Genomic DNA, 13,849 nt, shown 5'->3' on the forward strand with positions numbered 1-13,849 from the left:
AAAGCTTCATGGAGGTGCATAAGTGAATTTTATTTGCAAACAAAAATGCTTTTGTATTACTAATGTGTAAAAACCTATGTTTAAATAGCACATATTCTAAATGCAAACATTTGTAGTAGATAATCATATTTAAATGTTAGAAGCCTACAAGTGAAGTAAGTAGCCTGTTGATTTAATGTTAACTGGAAATAATGCATTAACATTCAAAGGCCTGTTTTAACATTGTATTGTTATTTTCCATTAGATGCTTTTCTGTTTTGCTGCAGATGTAATTTTCCAGAAATTTTCTGTTTGTTAGTGAATAGGCAATTGTTTGTGTTAAACATGGAAATGGTTACTTACCAGTAGGAGTAATTTTGCAGGCTGAAGAGTTTTCTGGATTCACATGCTGTGCATCATTCTGCCATTTAGTGGCTGGTTCCGGAATTGTCTCTTTGTTTCCTATTTAAGTGGCAACACAGTAGCGTATGGCGAACTCAAATGCTCTTCTTAACAGATGTGGCCACCAGCAGTGGCACAAAATTGAAGAACTAATGACGAAACTCCCAGAAGGAGATAAGAAAAGAGCAAAAGTGATCATATAGGAGGAGAAAACCATCGCCAATGCCTGCCTAAAATCAGTGCTAGATGCCGCAGACACAGCCAGGAGACAAAGGTGCACAGGCACAACACCAAGGAGGCATGCATAGCTCAGGATATCCAGCTTCAAACCCAAGGTACAGGTCTCCATAATAAACAAGCCCTTCACTGGAGACGCCTTATGTGGCAAAGAGGTGGATGAGTCCTTAGAGCAGATCAAAAAGGACAACGAAACAGCAAATGCAATGGAGGCACTCCAAGACAGAGACAATTTCAGAAGAGCAAGCACTATCGGAAGACCCACAGGAAGGGGAGCCCTTATGACAGGAGAGGAGCAACATCAGCAACCGCCCCAGGGAGTACCCAACAAAGGGCCATATTTATACTTTTTGATGCAAAACTGCGCCGGCGCAGTTTTGCGTCAAAAATAATACCGCCGGTTAACGGCATTTTGGTGCATCATGCGGGCGTCAAATTTATACTTTGACGCATGGCGGCGCAAACCACAGGTGTGAGTCATTTTTTTTACGCACACCGCAGCATCAAGTCGTAAAGCAAAATGACGTTAACGCGGCGGAAATGACTGTGGGTCGATTTACGACCCCGCAAACCTGATATGCGGCGTTTTTTGACGCAATAGCGTAAAAAAAAAACGCAAACACTGCCATTTCAGCAGAGGAGAGCCAAAATGGATCCCAGATGCCTCTACAGACCCCAGGAAGAAGACAACAGACCAGGAACCAGCCAGGAGGACCCACACACGAACCAGGACACTTTTAAGAAGAAAAAAAAGTGTTGCTTCAGTGCAGAGGAGCAGGAAATTCTGGTTAAAGAGGTGACGGAACAACAGCACCAACTGTTTGTCATCTCAAAATTGCCAATTAGTAGGAGAGAGGCTATATGGCAACAAATTGTTGACAAGATCAACAGTGTGGCAGAAGTACGCAGAACAGTCATCGAGTGCAAGAAACGCTGGCATGACTGCAAGCGCAGGACCAAGGAAAAGATGGCCCGGAACAGGGAGGCAGCACTGCAGACTGGAGGTGGGAGTCCAGCACACCAGGAGGCCCTGGACCACATGAAGGAGATGGTCGCAGCCGTCGTCCCTGAGGAGATCGTCACAGGGATTCAAGGACAGGACAGCGCAGACTACCAGGAGACAACGCACATGCAGGGTAAGTCGCATTGGGGAATTAAAATGCACTAATGTCAACTACAACTGGGGGGGGGATACTGAGCACAAGATGCATGGAAGTCATTATATACATGGAGTGGCATGGGTAAAGGGGGATGGCATGGGGGAATGGCCTGCACAGAGAGAAGCTGGGGCACACCATAATACTACACCAACAACAGTCCCATGGGGGCATGCTGTCATGCCAACGATGGAGCAAAGGGAAAGCCACGCCAGGAGGGAAGGGCACAACGTCAAACTGACATCCCGGCACACGTCAGCCACCATACCCCCTACATTAACTAGGGCCCTATTAACAACCTCTAGCCATACCGACAACTGGAATGTAACTGCGACAACAGTTGCCACTACCACCTCCGCACTGTGTGCAGCTCAAGTTTCCAATGGCAGTAACCTCCCCATGGATCATACACACCTAAATTAGAGGGCTGAGGATGACAGCTCCAGTAATCCCCTGAAAAAAGACAAAGGCCCCAGTACTGTCAAATGTCAATGCCCATAGTTGTCGCAAACATCAGCCAATGTCAACAACAATAGGAGCTACCCAGCACTAAGGACATACCCATGCTGCATATGTCAGGGTCAATCCTGTGCCTGGGTCACAAGGTAACATTGCAAATGTCATACTGCTCAGACAACAGCATTGAGGGGGAGGACACATGTAACTGGTCACTGAAATACACCTGTACAGTCAGAGGAGGAAATAGGACACTGATACGATTATCAGGGCAATCCAATGTACCACTCATTCCCAACATCAGCTGTACACATTACCAATGCCAACATCCATATTGTGCCATAACAATGCTATGCATAGGATATGCTACATGTCAACTACATTTAAGTGGATGTGAAAGAACAGAGACTGGGGCAGGTCCAGATTGTTAAGTGTGCTTCCAGTGCCATCAGAACACCCACAGCCAGTGAAAGGCCTCACCATGAGAATGGAAGTAGGGTGAGGGTTGAGTAGGACAAGAAGGTGGCAATTCACTATTTGGCCTAAAACAATACTAGAGGAGATGATGCAGAGAAGTCCAATAACTTAATACTATACGTGTGACATGCAGGTGGGCCATTGGCCTGGGAGAATGCCCATCTGAAAGACTGGAGCAATAAACACGAAACAAGATCACAATGTGAATTAATCACAAGGCAGGCATGTCACATCACTAATGCCACAACACAGACCCACTAATTGTACCCCGTTTCATTGCAGAGGAAGAAGGATCTCCTGCGGATATGCCTGTACCAGAATACCCTGATGACATGGACGACGAGCTGACAAACATTCCCCAGGAGACCATCCAAGAGGTCCTTGGAACCCTCCAGACCCCACCTTCAGTCACAAGGAGGAGCACAGAACAAGCAGCCATCACAGAGGACCCACCCACCACCCCAATTGTAAGACCTGCCAGCTCAAATACAGCTGAGGACTCCGACGACACAGGCACCAGCTTTGAGAGAACTGTAGTCGGAGTACAGCGGGAGCTGGCCAATGAGGTGCGGGTAGGGATGCAAACTATGGCAGCCAGCCTTGAGGGGGTGCGCTCGTACATGATGTCATCTGCAGATCAGGCAGCAACTATGCAAGCGCTAACATCTATCTTGCAGGAACAGCAAAAAAGCCTGAAGGAAATCAGCACAGCTGTAATACAGTTGACCCAACACCTACAACAGCAATCCTGTCAACGTGTGCACGAATGCAACATTGAACCCCTCAGGGCCGACCTGGCTGCCTACCATTGTGATGTGGCTGCTATTCTTAAGAATCAGCAGATCCTCCTTGCAGCAGTACTGCTCTTTAGACCTTCACAGGTATCAGCGACCGGGATGTCTGACTCCACGTCTTCTAACACAGAGGTGTATGTTGCCCTTTCACAACCACCACCAACAAGGACAGAGGAGGCAACACACACATCAGAAGAAGAAGACATGGAACAGATCACATTCACACGGAAAAGTACCCGGAAGCACTAGTCCCTGCCACATGGCCAACTATTACCAAGGTCCTGCGTTTTGTAACATGCCAGTCTTACAACAACTCTGCTTAATGGCTGTTCTGCTAACCACTGTATATCCTGTCAGCCTGCCCAGTGATTGTCTCTCTCTTACTCATTGGCAAATCCTGTCCCTCTTCACTGTCTGAAACATCACCCCAGCATGTCAAAAGCATTTCCTTAACCCCTTGTGTAGGATCACAATGTAAGATGTCACTATAATGGACTCACAATCATGGACAATGTACATATAGCACTACATCACTTTTCAATAAATAGCACTTACACAACAAATCTGTCTCTGGGTAATGTGACATATCAACTGTGCAGTAGATAACTGAAATGTGCCTACTGTCAAATTACGTAGCTTGTCAATACAACTGTCCTGATATTTTGTAGTCAGATAAATCGGCACAGTGGCCATGATTGCATCATACTCTGCCCTTCCTGAGGGTAATATCTGATGAAGTGAGAAACCATACACCATCATGCTGTGTTGGACAGAATAATGCTTCCTCAAGGGATATCTAAGTCATCAAATAGTGGCAGCAAAATGTTGTCACCATGCAATACTAACACATATAACAGTGCACACAAATCTAAGCAAACACTACAAAAACTGCATGAACGAAGCTGTCTGAGTTGACATCCAAATAGGTAATCATGCTGAACTGTGTCACAAATGATCTATGTGAGTCATGATGTCAAGAATACAAGAGTGCTTATGAGAAATCATCTTATGAGGGTGTCCTTGAACATCACACTGCAGTCATACCTAAAACTGTTCCCCCAATACCAAGTCTGGAAGCACTGTTTGTGATGTAGAAAACATACTTATCGACAGAAACACGTTGGGATCCATATTAACTGTGATTGGTGGTTGCAACGAATGGTGGTAACTTTGCAAGGTAGCTCTGGGGTAGCTGCCAATCTTACAGCTCAGTTTGGATTTGTTTGTAGCATAGGACACAAATGTAATAGAACAAAGTTAATGTACACTAATGCCAAGGCCATGATCAAGTAGCATTTAACACATACTGTAAAGGGTTAACTATATATTTATTAAATGGTAATCACAGAAGAGGAAACTGAGGGAAAAGTCTTACCTACCCTAATCTACCCTGACTACTCATTACCCACAACTATCCCTAACTAACCTAAGCTAAACTTACTTATCACATGTAACGAAACGTTCTAAACATCAACCCACCATCCCCCTTATGAGACGGGACACATGGAGGACAACACATACTAACCTAAACACATACTATACTATCCTAAACAAATATATTTTATTTTTTATTTTTTTTGTTATTAAACACACAAGAACCCCAACATAGTCCCCCACCCACACACATAATAAGTAAAAATAGAAAGAATCAGGACCCCCCACCCACTAACACTAACTAAACTAACAGACTATACCTCCCTAACACTAAGCCCCCTAAGTATGAGAACAAGGAAAGAGGAGGGAGGGGAGGGAATCATGTCCATTGTCACAAAAGTCTAGAGGTTGGCCCTCGGGAGGGTCCGCTTTATGGACTTCACACGCCTGTTCATGTGGCGAACATCCTGGCTCAGATTGCTTATCTTCCTCAAGACACGGTCGATCTTCCGTTTCATTTCGTGGAATGCTGCAGGGTCAACTGATGGAACTGGGGCAGTCTGGGTACTGGTGGAGGAGGTTTGTGCGCGTGTGGAGCCAAGGCCAGTGGGCTGTCCTGCAGCTGTTGCAATGCTGGGGCCTGGAAGTACAGCAGACGTAGGGACAACAGTCCCAGCTGTGGGTGGGGCCACCTGGGTAGAACTGGTGGTTTTGCTGGTGGTGGCTGTGGTGGGCAAAGTAGGGCCACCCTGTGGGGAGGCTCTCCATGCCCCGGAGGCCCGTTCATGGCAGTATCGACAGGCCATCCTCCTGAACCCCGACTCTATCAGCAACATATGCTGGTATCTCATGGCCCGCCGCTGGAACTCACGGACCTGGTTGGGAGTCATGTTTGCAGCTGTGGAGACAAATGCAAATAATTTACATTAGGAACTGCATTGTGTGAAATGGCACAAGAAGTCAATCAGACAATACATCTACTGTACTTATAACAGCTAATATCACCATACAGATCATTGAATGTCCCTGAGGAAGTACATGGCAGGCCAGCCTACAAAGGTCACATCACACATAGCACATCCACAACCTAAGAGGTGGGTAACAACTGGCATTGACTTGCCATCTGAGTTCTGCCAGTTATCAGCTAACAATCATGCTGCATATCCTCCGCCAATACCTGGGCTACAAATGTCAGTGTATGGAATGCAAAACTAAAGCCACATGGTCTGCAAGTTGTAACAGGACTTGCCAGTATAGTACCCATGTGCCATACCTGAGTGTGTATACTAGGTTCCGACCAAACAGTTACTTATTCACATGTATGTGTAACATACTGGTAGCATCAGTCCTAGGTACCCTATTGACAAACCCATGCCTGTGTTTGAGGGGGGGGGGGGAGAAACAACTAACAATTCCAAACAACATGGACACCGAGGAGTGTATAAAAAACTCCACACGTGTTTGGCTCTACACACACACCACAGGTAAGGCCTATCAATAATTAGGAGTCTGCAAACCCTTGACCAATCATAGCGCCACACATGTCAGGAAATGCAGAGCTTGGTACACAACATATACTTCCAGTACGGCATGACTTACACCAGACACAGAGTTGCAAGAACACCCATGATCATGATTAGCATGCACACCTAGGCCATCTCAAGTTCCACATACATGTAGCACAACAAGTGGAAGTACATGCTGCTAGGAAGTTCTACCTACAGTTTAATAAGTACCTTGGTAAATAGGGAAGCAGAAGTCTGTTGGAAAGCAATTTGCAGTACGAATCTGGGAGAATGTGGGTCTGACAGGCTGACTAAATCTGAGCTGACTTCCAGTGCGACTCTTGTTGATACAAGTGTCATCTGCATGACTCACCCCAGTACTCATTGTGGGGCCTACAGGAATGACCTACAATCCCTAGATAATACAATAGGATAAGCAATGGCCAACTCAAAACTTTTGAGAAACTGAAATCCAACTCATGGAAAAAGGCAAATGATTGGCCAACGCATCACACCTTGCTATGTGTTCAACATACACGAGTCCATCACACATCACCAGCAAACACAACACAGAACAGACATATCAACACTTACTGGAGTGGTCGGGGTCCTCAAATGTAGCCACCTCTCCCACAGTGTAGGGTGCCGGTCCACCTGTAAGGCATGGAAGGAAGAAATGTGCTCAAAATCTGTGCACTGACCAACAATTTCAAAGACATATACAATGTGTAAGCTCAATAAGGAAATGACAGCCATTCAGACATGATGATACTGCATCTGATATATCACAGCCAACATGTACACAGCATAGGTATCCTGTGACAGTTACACACATATCTGCACACATGCACTGGCCCTAACTATCATGTGGTGGCAAACATGCCCCGTCATTAGTGATCAGAAAAAATAATGGACTGTAATCGTCTCATCATGTGCATCCAAGAGAGACATCCAAAGCCTGGTTACTTGAGGACTGCATTACCAGTCAAAAAGCCTATGTGGCCATGACACATTTCATACACATAGGTACAATGTACACAGGGGCAGGGACTTTTGTAAGCCCTCCTGTTGTTACAGTTTCTTCATTTGATGTGGCCCTGCAATGGTGATTTGCACAAACCATGTAGATGTGAAGCCATGTGCATACCTTTGGACTGCCATCCCTAATTCGAATGTGGCACAACTAACTTCAAATACCAGTCTAAGATGTTAGCTGAGGGCACCTTACACCTTTTCACAATGTTTTCAAATCCAGATCTGACATGTATCCAAAAAGATGAAGGACCACAATAAATCCCTAACATTCGTAGAACTTCCGTGAATGCTTTCCTTCCACATTCACCTGACTCACATGAGACATATGTCTGGGCCACTTTGCTATCATCAATTGACGTGAAGCCAGCACTCGTTTTCTGCATCATGTAGTGTTTCTAAAGTCAGTCTAGCTAAGGCGTCAACAAAGTTAGCCAATATTTTAGTACATCTTTACTTCTCTGCCAAATTTGGCCTATATCGACATGATTGGCTCCTATTTTGTTTGGTTGTCTGACACAAAGGCAGCACCAATTTACTTAACGGAAAAGTATCCTGTAAGTTTGAAGAGCATGTGCTACCCGACAGCTAGCAATTGTGATCCTTCCCATAGTGCATCAAGTACCCTGTATGTTTCCACAGCATTACACACAGTCAGCAAGTTAGCTGGCAGATATTGTACAAATCATCTGATGTCACTACAGAGCATTTAATCGTGCACATTTACATGATTAGTACTTACCAACAGTGCCATCAATCACGATTCCCAGGTGTTCCAAGAGCTCCTGCTCCCTGGTGATGAGGTCAGCCCACTGGTGCTTCAGCTGGTGGTCACTCCACTGGCTGGCATACACACGCTGCAGGTGATGCAGCACCTTTCCCCACCGTATTCGGCATGCCTCAGTGTGATACCCCTGTATCACCCTGCCCCTTGCCTCGATCATCAGTGGTAAGAAATGGCACACAAGCCATATGAAGCCCCCAAACTCCTCTTCACCCATTCTGCCAAGACGTGGCCTACCAGACATTGTGCAAATTAAAAGGGGAATAGGGGTAAAAGAAGTAGAAAGGGGGAAAGAAGGGGTACAAAAACAGATGAAAAGTAAAATTAACCACTAAAAGAGCCCAACTATCCCCAAACTAGCACTACCCACAACAGACTCCCACAAACAACAAAAACACTAGAAAACTGGACAAATGTAAAAAAAAAAAACACAGTAGGACACTATAGACCAACAATATTTATTTCACAAATTGACAATTGAGACAGCACACAGGACACAAAAGCACAAAATCACTGGACACCACTCAGTAAACGGCCACACAGTCTATAAGATTCACAGACTGCAAAGTGAAAGTGAAAGTACACCCACTGTACATGATCTGTAAACAGGATATCCTATTACATCATTTCCTGCATAAAATGGCCGCCGTATTTGCGTTATGCGTCATATTTTTTCACGCATACAGTTTGTGCGTCATATTTTTCGCCGCTCAGGAGTGAAAATTAGCCCGCATCCAAATAATAGTAGTCTGTACAATTATTTGGATGTGGCCTAATTTTCACTCCTGTGCATCAAAAAATATGACGCACAAACAGTATTTGTGGGGGAAAATTGACGCATAACGCTAGCAACTTCAAAATTTCAGTGCATGAACTGATTTTGGGCATTTTTTCTGTTTTTATGTTATGTTACATTTGGGACACATCAGAGATAGGTTGATGGCACCCACTATGGTGTTGATGGTGTATGTTCACATGTGAGACATCATACTGCAGCGGACCATGACCCGCTACTTCCTTAACAGTATTTTGACAGTTGGCTGACGCACTAGATGGCCATATGTGTGGCCTAAATATATGTATTGCACAATTTGGGGATGTTTGGCAGCAGGAGAGGATAGCAATGTGACGCACATCTGTACAATACCTCAATGCCTATGGCTCAATGTGTGTGCAGTGGCAACTAATGTATTTGTTGACCAAGTGTGTGTGCATCACATGATGCATTATTGAACATATGCTTGTATGAATGTGAAGTCAATGTGTCCAAACCTTAGATGCAAGTCATTGTGGAACTGAGAGAGGACATGTGTTAGTCATACATGTAGCAACATCCGTTATGTGCACTTCCAAGATTTAGGGTAACGTAGACACCACATATGACAAAGCATGCACCAGATAGATGGCCGACGCTTGTTCATGTCAATGGTCCACATTTTCACCATCCTATGTCCTAGATTTTTGGTAACAGCTTCCTAGGCACTTGTTGGTGAATCCCACAGTGAGTCAGACACATGCATTGAGGAAGTGGGTACCATGTAGTTGGCCCAGACAGCCAAAGGTGAACCACAAATGTATGATGACGCCACAGTTGAGGTCATATAACTGAGCCACAACTCTCCAGTGGCTGTGGTGGACCAGTAGACGAGGCAGCACGTGCCCACATATTTCCAGTGATCCATTGCACAGAGGTGTCTTGTTCATGTGTGTGGTCCAATGTTGAGCCTGTATATTTTTATGGGTGTCATTTGTTACAGTTAGGTCCAGGTCTCATCATGAGTCAGTGGCAGCTATTCCTGTATCTACTGAGTATCCTTTGTTGATCAATGTGAGTAAAGTGGATGTGGACATAAGAACCTACATGGGGATGGTCCCACCCTGTCACTGAAGACGTGTAATGAGACAGTCAACAGGGCAATCTTGGTGTGTTGAGTGAGATAATGTCTCAGGTGTCATGTTCCGGCAGGTGTCATTACAACATTTGTACACAGTTTAGCCTCTGCAATTCCCACTGCATCTGGGAACATCATAGCCTCTGTGCTGATTATTCTCGCAGCTATTCACCACACAAGGCCCATCAAAATGTTGGGAGCAATGTAATTCTGTGTGTGAACTGTCAGGGTCCTGACAGGTGTGGATTTTTCATGGACATTATCAGAGGTTTCTGGTTCTGCTAAAGGCCCCGTACCCAATCCCTGCATACGGCCCTGGGACACTGTCACACTTTGTCATTCATGCATAAATGAGACCCAGACAAGGGATGGGCCATGAATTTTGGTATTCACAGGGGATTTAACTCATATGGTACAATTAAAAGGCAGATGGTGCTATACAATGTATTTGGGTATACATTGATGAAGCACATGCCCAAATACCCTCTGAGGAATGAGAGGTTTGCTAACGCAAGTGTGGTACATATGTAGCCACAGGGAAAGTTTAGGGTGACGCACAGACAGATGCCAGTCAGGCTGACAGGATGCAGGGTGAATCAGAATCCAGCAATTTAACAAGTTACATAATCAGTGGTCTGAGTAAGACTGTTTGAAGGACGAACTAGACAGTTGACATGTAAAACTGTGTATGTCCTGTGTTTTTGAAGGTGACAAATGAACCCAAGGGCTGTGTTACACGGCTTAATTAGTGGCAATGCTTAACAGTGTATTTGACAAAATGGCAACTCCTATGCTGTTCCAGGCATCAGCAGGGGCAGTGCTTGTTGAAATGGGTGGTGTGCATGGAGGTGATCACAGATGTGGGCTGCATCAGTTTCTTACAAGTCTTGTAGGTGAGATTTGCATTCTAATGGCCAACAGACATTTTCACACGGGAAGCAATCTACAGGTGCTAACAGGGCTTGGAAACTAGAAGCCAGTGTATTAATTGACCTGACGTCCATGCAGTCAGATGTCCAATGACAATGGTATACCATAGGAAAGGGTGTAGCAGACTGGATTGCTATTGACAAGCTGTGTGTGTAGAGGAGGGAATATCAGGGTACACACCTTACTATTCCAGGGACCTCTTCAGACAGGTGGGTTGTGACCAGGTGCATGGGTGTGTCAGGAGTTAGGAAATGGGCTGACGTACATGGAATGTCATGTGCGCAATGCTGCTCATATGTGTGGCACTTGTACTGTCTATGTTCTGCTTCTATAGAACTCTGGTCACAGATAGGGGCTCAGGCCGCCCGCCTGGAGGGAGCCGCCAAATGACCGCACCGCGGTCAAAAGACCGCGGCGGCCATTCAGACATTTCCTCTGGCCCGGCGGGCGCTCTCCAAAAGAGCGCCCGCCGGCCCAGAGGAAATGCCCCTGCAACGAGGACGCCGGCTCAGAATTGAGCCGGCGTAGTTGCAGGGGTGCGACTGGTGCAGTTTGCACCCGTCGCGTATTTCAGTGTCTGCATTGCAGACACTGAAATACACAGTGGGGCCCTCTTACGCGGGCCCCTGCAGTGCCCATGCCATGGGCATGGGCACTGCAGGGGCCCCCAGGGGCCCCGCGGCACCCCCTACCGCCATCCTGTTCCTGGCGGGAGACCCGCCAGGAACAGGATGGCGGTAGGGGGTGTCAGAATCCCCATGGCGGCGGAGCGCGCTCCGCCGCCATGGATGATTCCCCCGAGCAGCGGGAAGTCGGCGGGAGACTGCCGACTTTCCGCTTCTGACCGCGGCTGAACCGCCGCGGTCAGAATGCTCGTGGGAGCACCGCCAGCCTGTTGGCGGGTCAGAATGACCCCCATAGTCCTTGCAAAGATTGGATGCAGTTGGACTTACTGCTGTCAAGGGTCTGGTCAGATGTTCCTGTTACTGATGCAAAAGCACATCAACTGCCTCATGTATGAGGCTTGTTTTCCCCTTATTGAGTGATGGTGTGTTAGTAGTGAGCCATATGCTGCGATGAACCATGTTTTCAACATGTGTGTGTGAAATAGGGGTGGTCCTCTGCTATTGCCCTTCAACAGTGAAATGTACAGGATATATGTCATTTACTGTGTGTGTGTATGTGACCGTTGTATGGTACGCATGACATTTGCTCTGGGATTTTCAGTGTCCTAATCGGTATATCAGCAATGCTCCATGAGGCAACACTCCTAATCTGATAGTTAGAGATAAAGGTGTGCAAAAATGAATAGCCAAACGATGATATGGTGATTATTATAGGTGTTTATTTAAATTAGTTCCTAAAGTGGTGATGGAGATTATATTTAAAAGAAATTGTTCACGATATGTTGCCGCCTACGTAAACCAGCGGCTGTGTTTTGTTGTTCCCCCTCATGTTGCAGGCCACCATCATCCTCTTCCTCCTCTTCAGGCATGTGTGGCTCGAGTTCCAGGAGGGGAATGTTCCTTTTTATGCAAATGTGCAGAATAGCACATGTTAGGATGATCTTACAGACCATTTCCGGGGAATATAGGAGGCTACCACCAGTGATGTCGAGGCACCGGAACCTTGACATGAGGATGCCGAAGGTCCTCTCGACTATGGTGCGTGTCCTCCTATGTGCGTTATTGTAGGCACGCTCTGCTGCAGTACTCGGGTTGCCAATAGGTGTCATTATCCATGGCTGGATGCCATACCCCTGATCAGCTGCAAGAGAAAATGAATGGGATCATGTTGATGTAGCTAGCCTCATTTAAATCACCTTTCATGGCAGTAGTTGTCTTGTGTTGTCTATTACTCTTTTGTGTTATTATGTCCCATCCTAGGCTAGTAGGATGTACCATCTACATTGTGTTGTTTCCTTGGCTGAACGAGTGTTTGGCTGCTAACCAGTTGTCAGCAGTATGTTTTGGGATATGTAGTACAGTGTGCCCTCCCTAGCATTGTGACTTGTGATAAAGGTGTCCCTGTGTCTTTAATGGGGGTGAGATGATAGTTCCATACACAGGTTAAAATTGACAGTGGTGGTATCACGTTCATATCAATGTACCCTGGACATCACATACCTTTAGACTTATTCAATGGATTAATGTAAACATAATTGAGACGTTTACAATTTTCAAGGTGACATTTAGGCAACACACTCCAAACTTTGTGATCATTGACGTCTTAACTTTAGGCTGTACAGTAATGTAAGGAAATGCCTCCTTGGCATGGTTACCCCCTGACTTTTTGCCTTTGCTGATGCTAAGTTTGGATTTGAAAGTGTGCTGAGGCCTGCTAACCAGGCCCCAGCACCAGTGTTCTGTACTTTTATTTTCACAATTGGCACACCCTGGCATCCAGGTAAGTCCCTTGTAACTGGGCCCTGATGCCAGGGAAGATCTCTAAGGGCTGCAGCATATCTTATGCCACCCTGGGGACCCCTCACTCAGCACAGACACACTGCTTGCCAGCTTGTGTGTGCTGGTGAGGACAAAACGAGTAAGTCGACATAGCACTCCCTTCAGGGTGCCGTGCCAACCTCACACTGCCTATGCAGTATAGATAAGTCACCCCTCTAGCAGGCCTTACAGGCCTAAGGCATGGTGCACTATACCATAGGTGAGGGCACCAGTGCATGAGCACTGTGCCCCTACAGTGTCTAAGCAAAACCTTAGACATTGTAAGTGCAGGGTAGCCATAAGAGTATATGGTCTGGGAGTCTGTCAAACACGAACTCCACAGCACCATAATGGCTACATTGAAAACTGGGAAGTTTGGTATCAAA

General features: G+C 46.0%; 1 protein-coding gene across 1 annotated transcript; it reads left to right on the forward strand.

The window, feature by feature from the left end:
• Nucleotides 1-331: 331 nt before the first annotated feature.
• LOC138293314 (myb-related transcription factor, partner of profilin-like) lies at nucleotides 332-4,047 on the forward strand. Its single transcript, XM_069232465.1, has 2 exons — nucleotides 332-1,754; nucleotides 2,991-4,047. Exons 1-2 carry the CDS (start codon nucleotides 1,268-1,270, stop codon nucleotides 3,749-3,751), a joined length of 1,248 nt encoding a protein of 415 aa, XP_069088566.1. The 5' UTR covers nucleotides 332-1,267; the 3' UTR covers nucleotides 3,752-4,047.
• Nucleotides 4,048-13,849: the final 9,802 nt, after the last annotated feature.

Source organism: Pleurodeles waltl, chromosome 4_2, assembly GCF_031143425.1.
Source record: "Pleurodeles waltl isolate 20211129_DDA chromosome 4_2, aPleWal1.hap1.20221129, whole genome shotgun sequence".
Classification (NCBI taxonomy): domain Eukaryota; kingdom Metazoa; phylum Chordata; class Amphibia; order Caudata; family Salamandridae; genus Pleurodeles; species Pleurodeles waltl.

Bases quoted from the DNA above. Each gene is read 5' to 3' on its own strand.
- LOC138293314 (XM_069232465.1), top strand. From the start codon at position 1,268: ATGGATCCCAGATGCCTCTACAGACCCCAGGAAGAAGACAACAGACCA. The intron at 1,755-2,990 runs GTAAGTCGCATT...GTTTCATTGCAG, and splicing joins GGAGACAACGCACATGCAGG to AGGAAGAAGGATCTCCTGCG.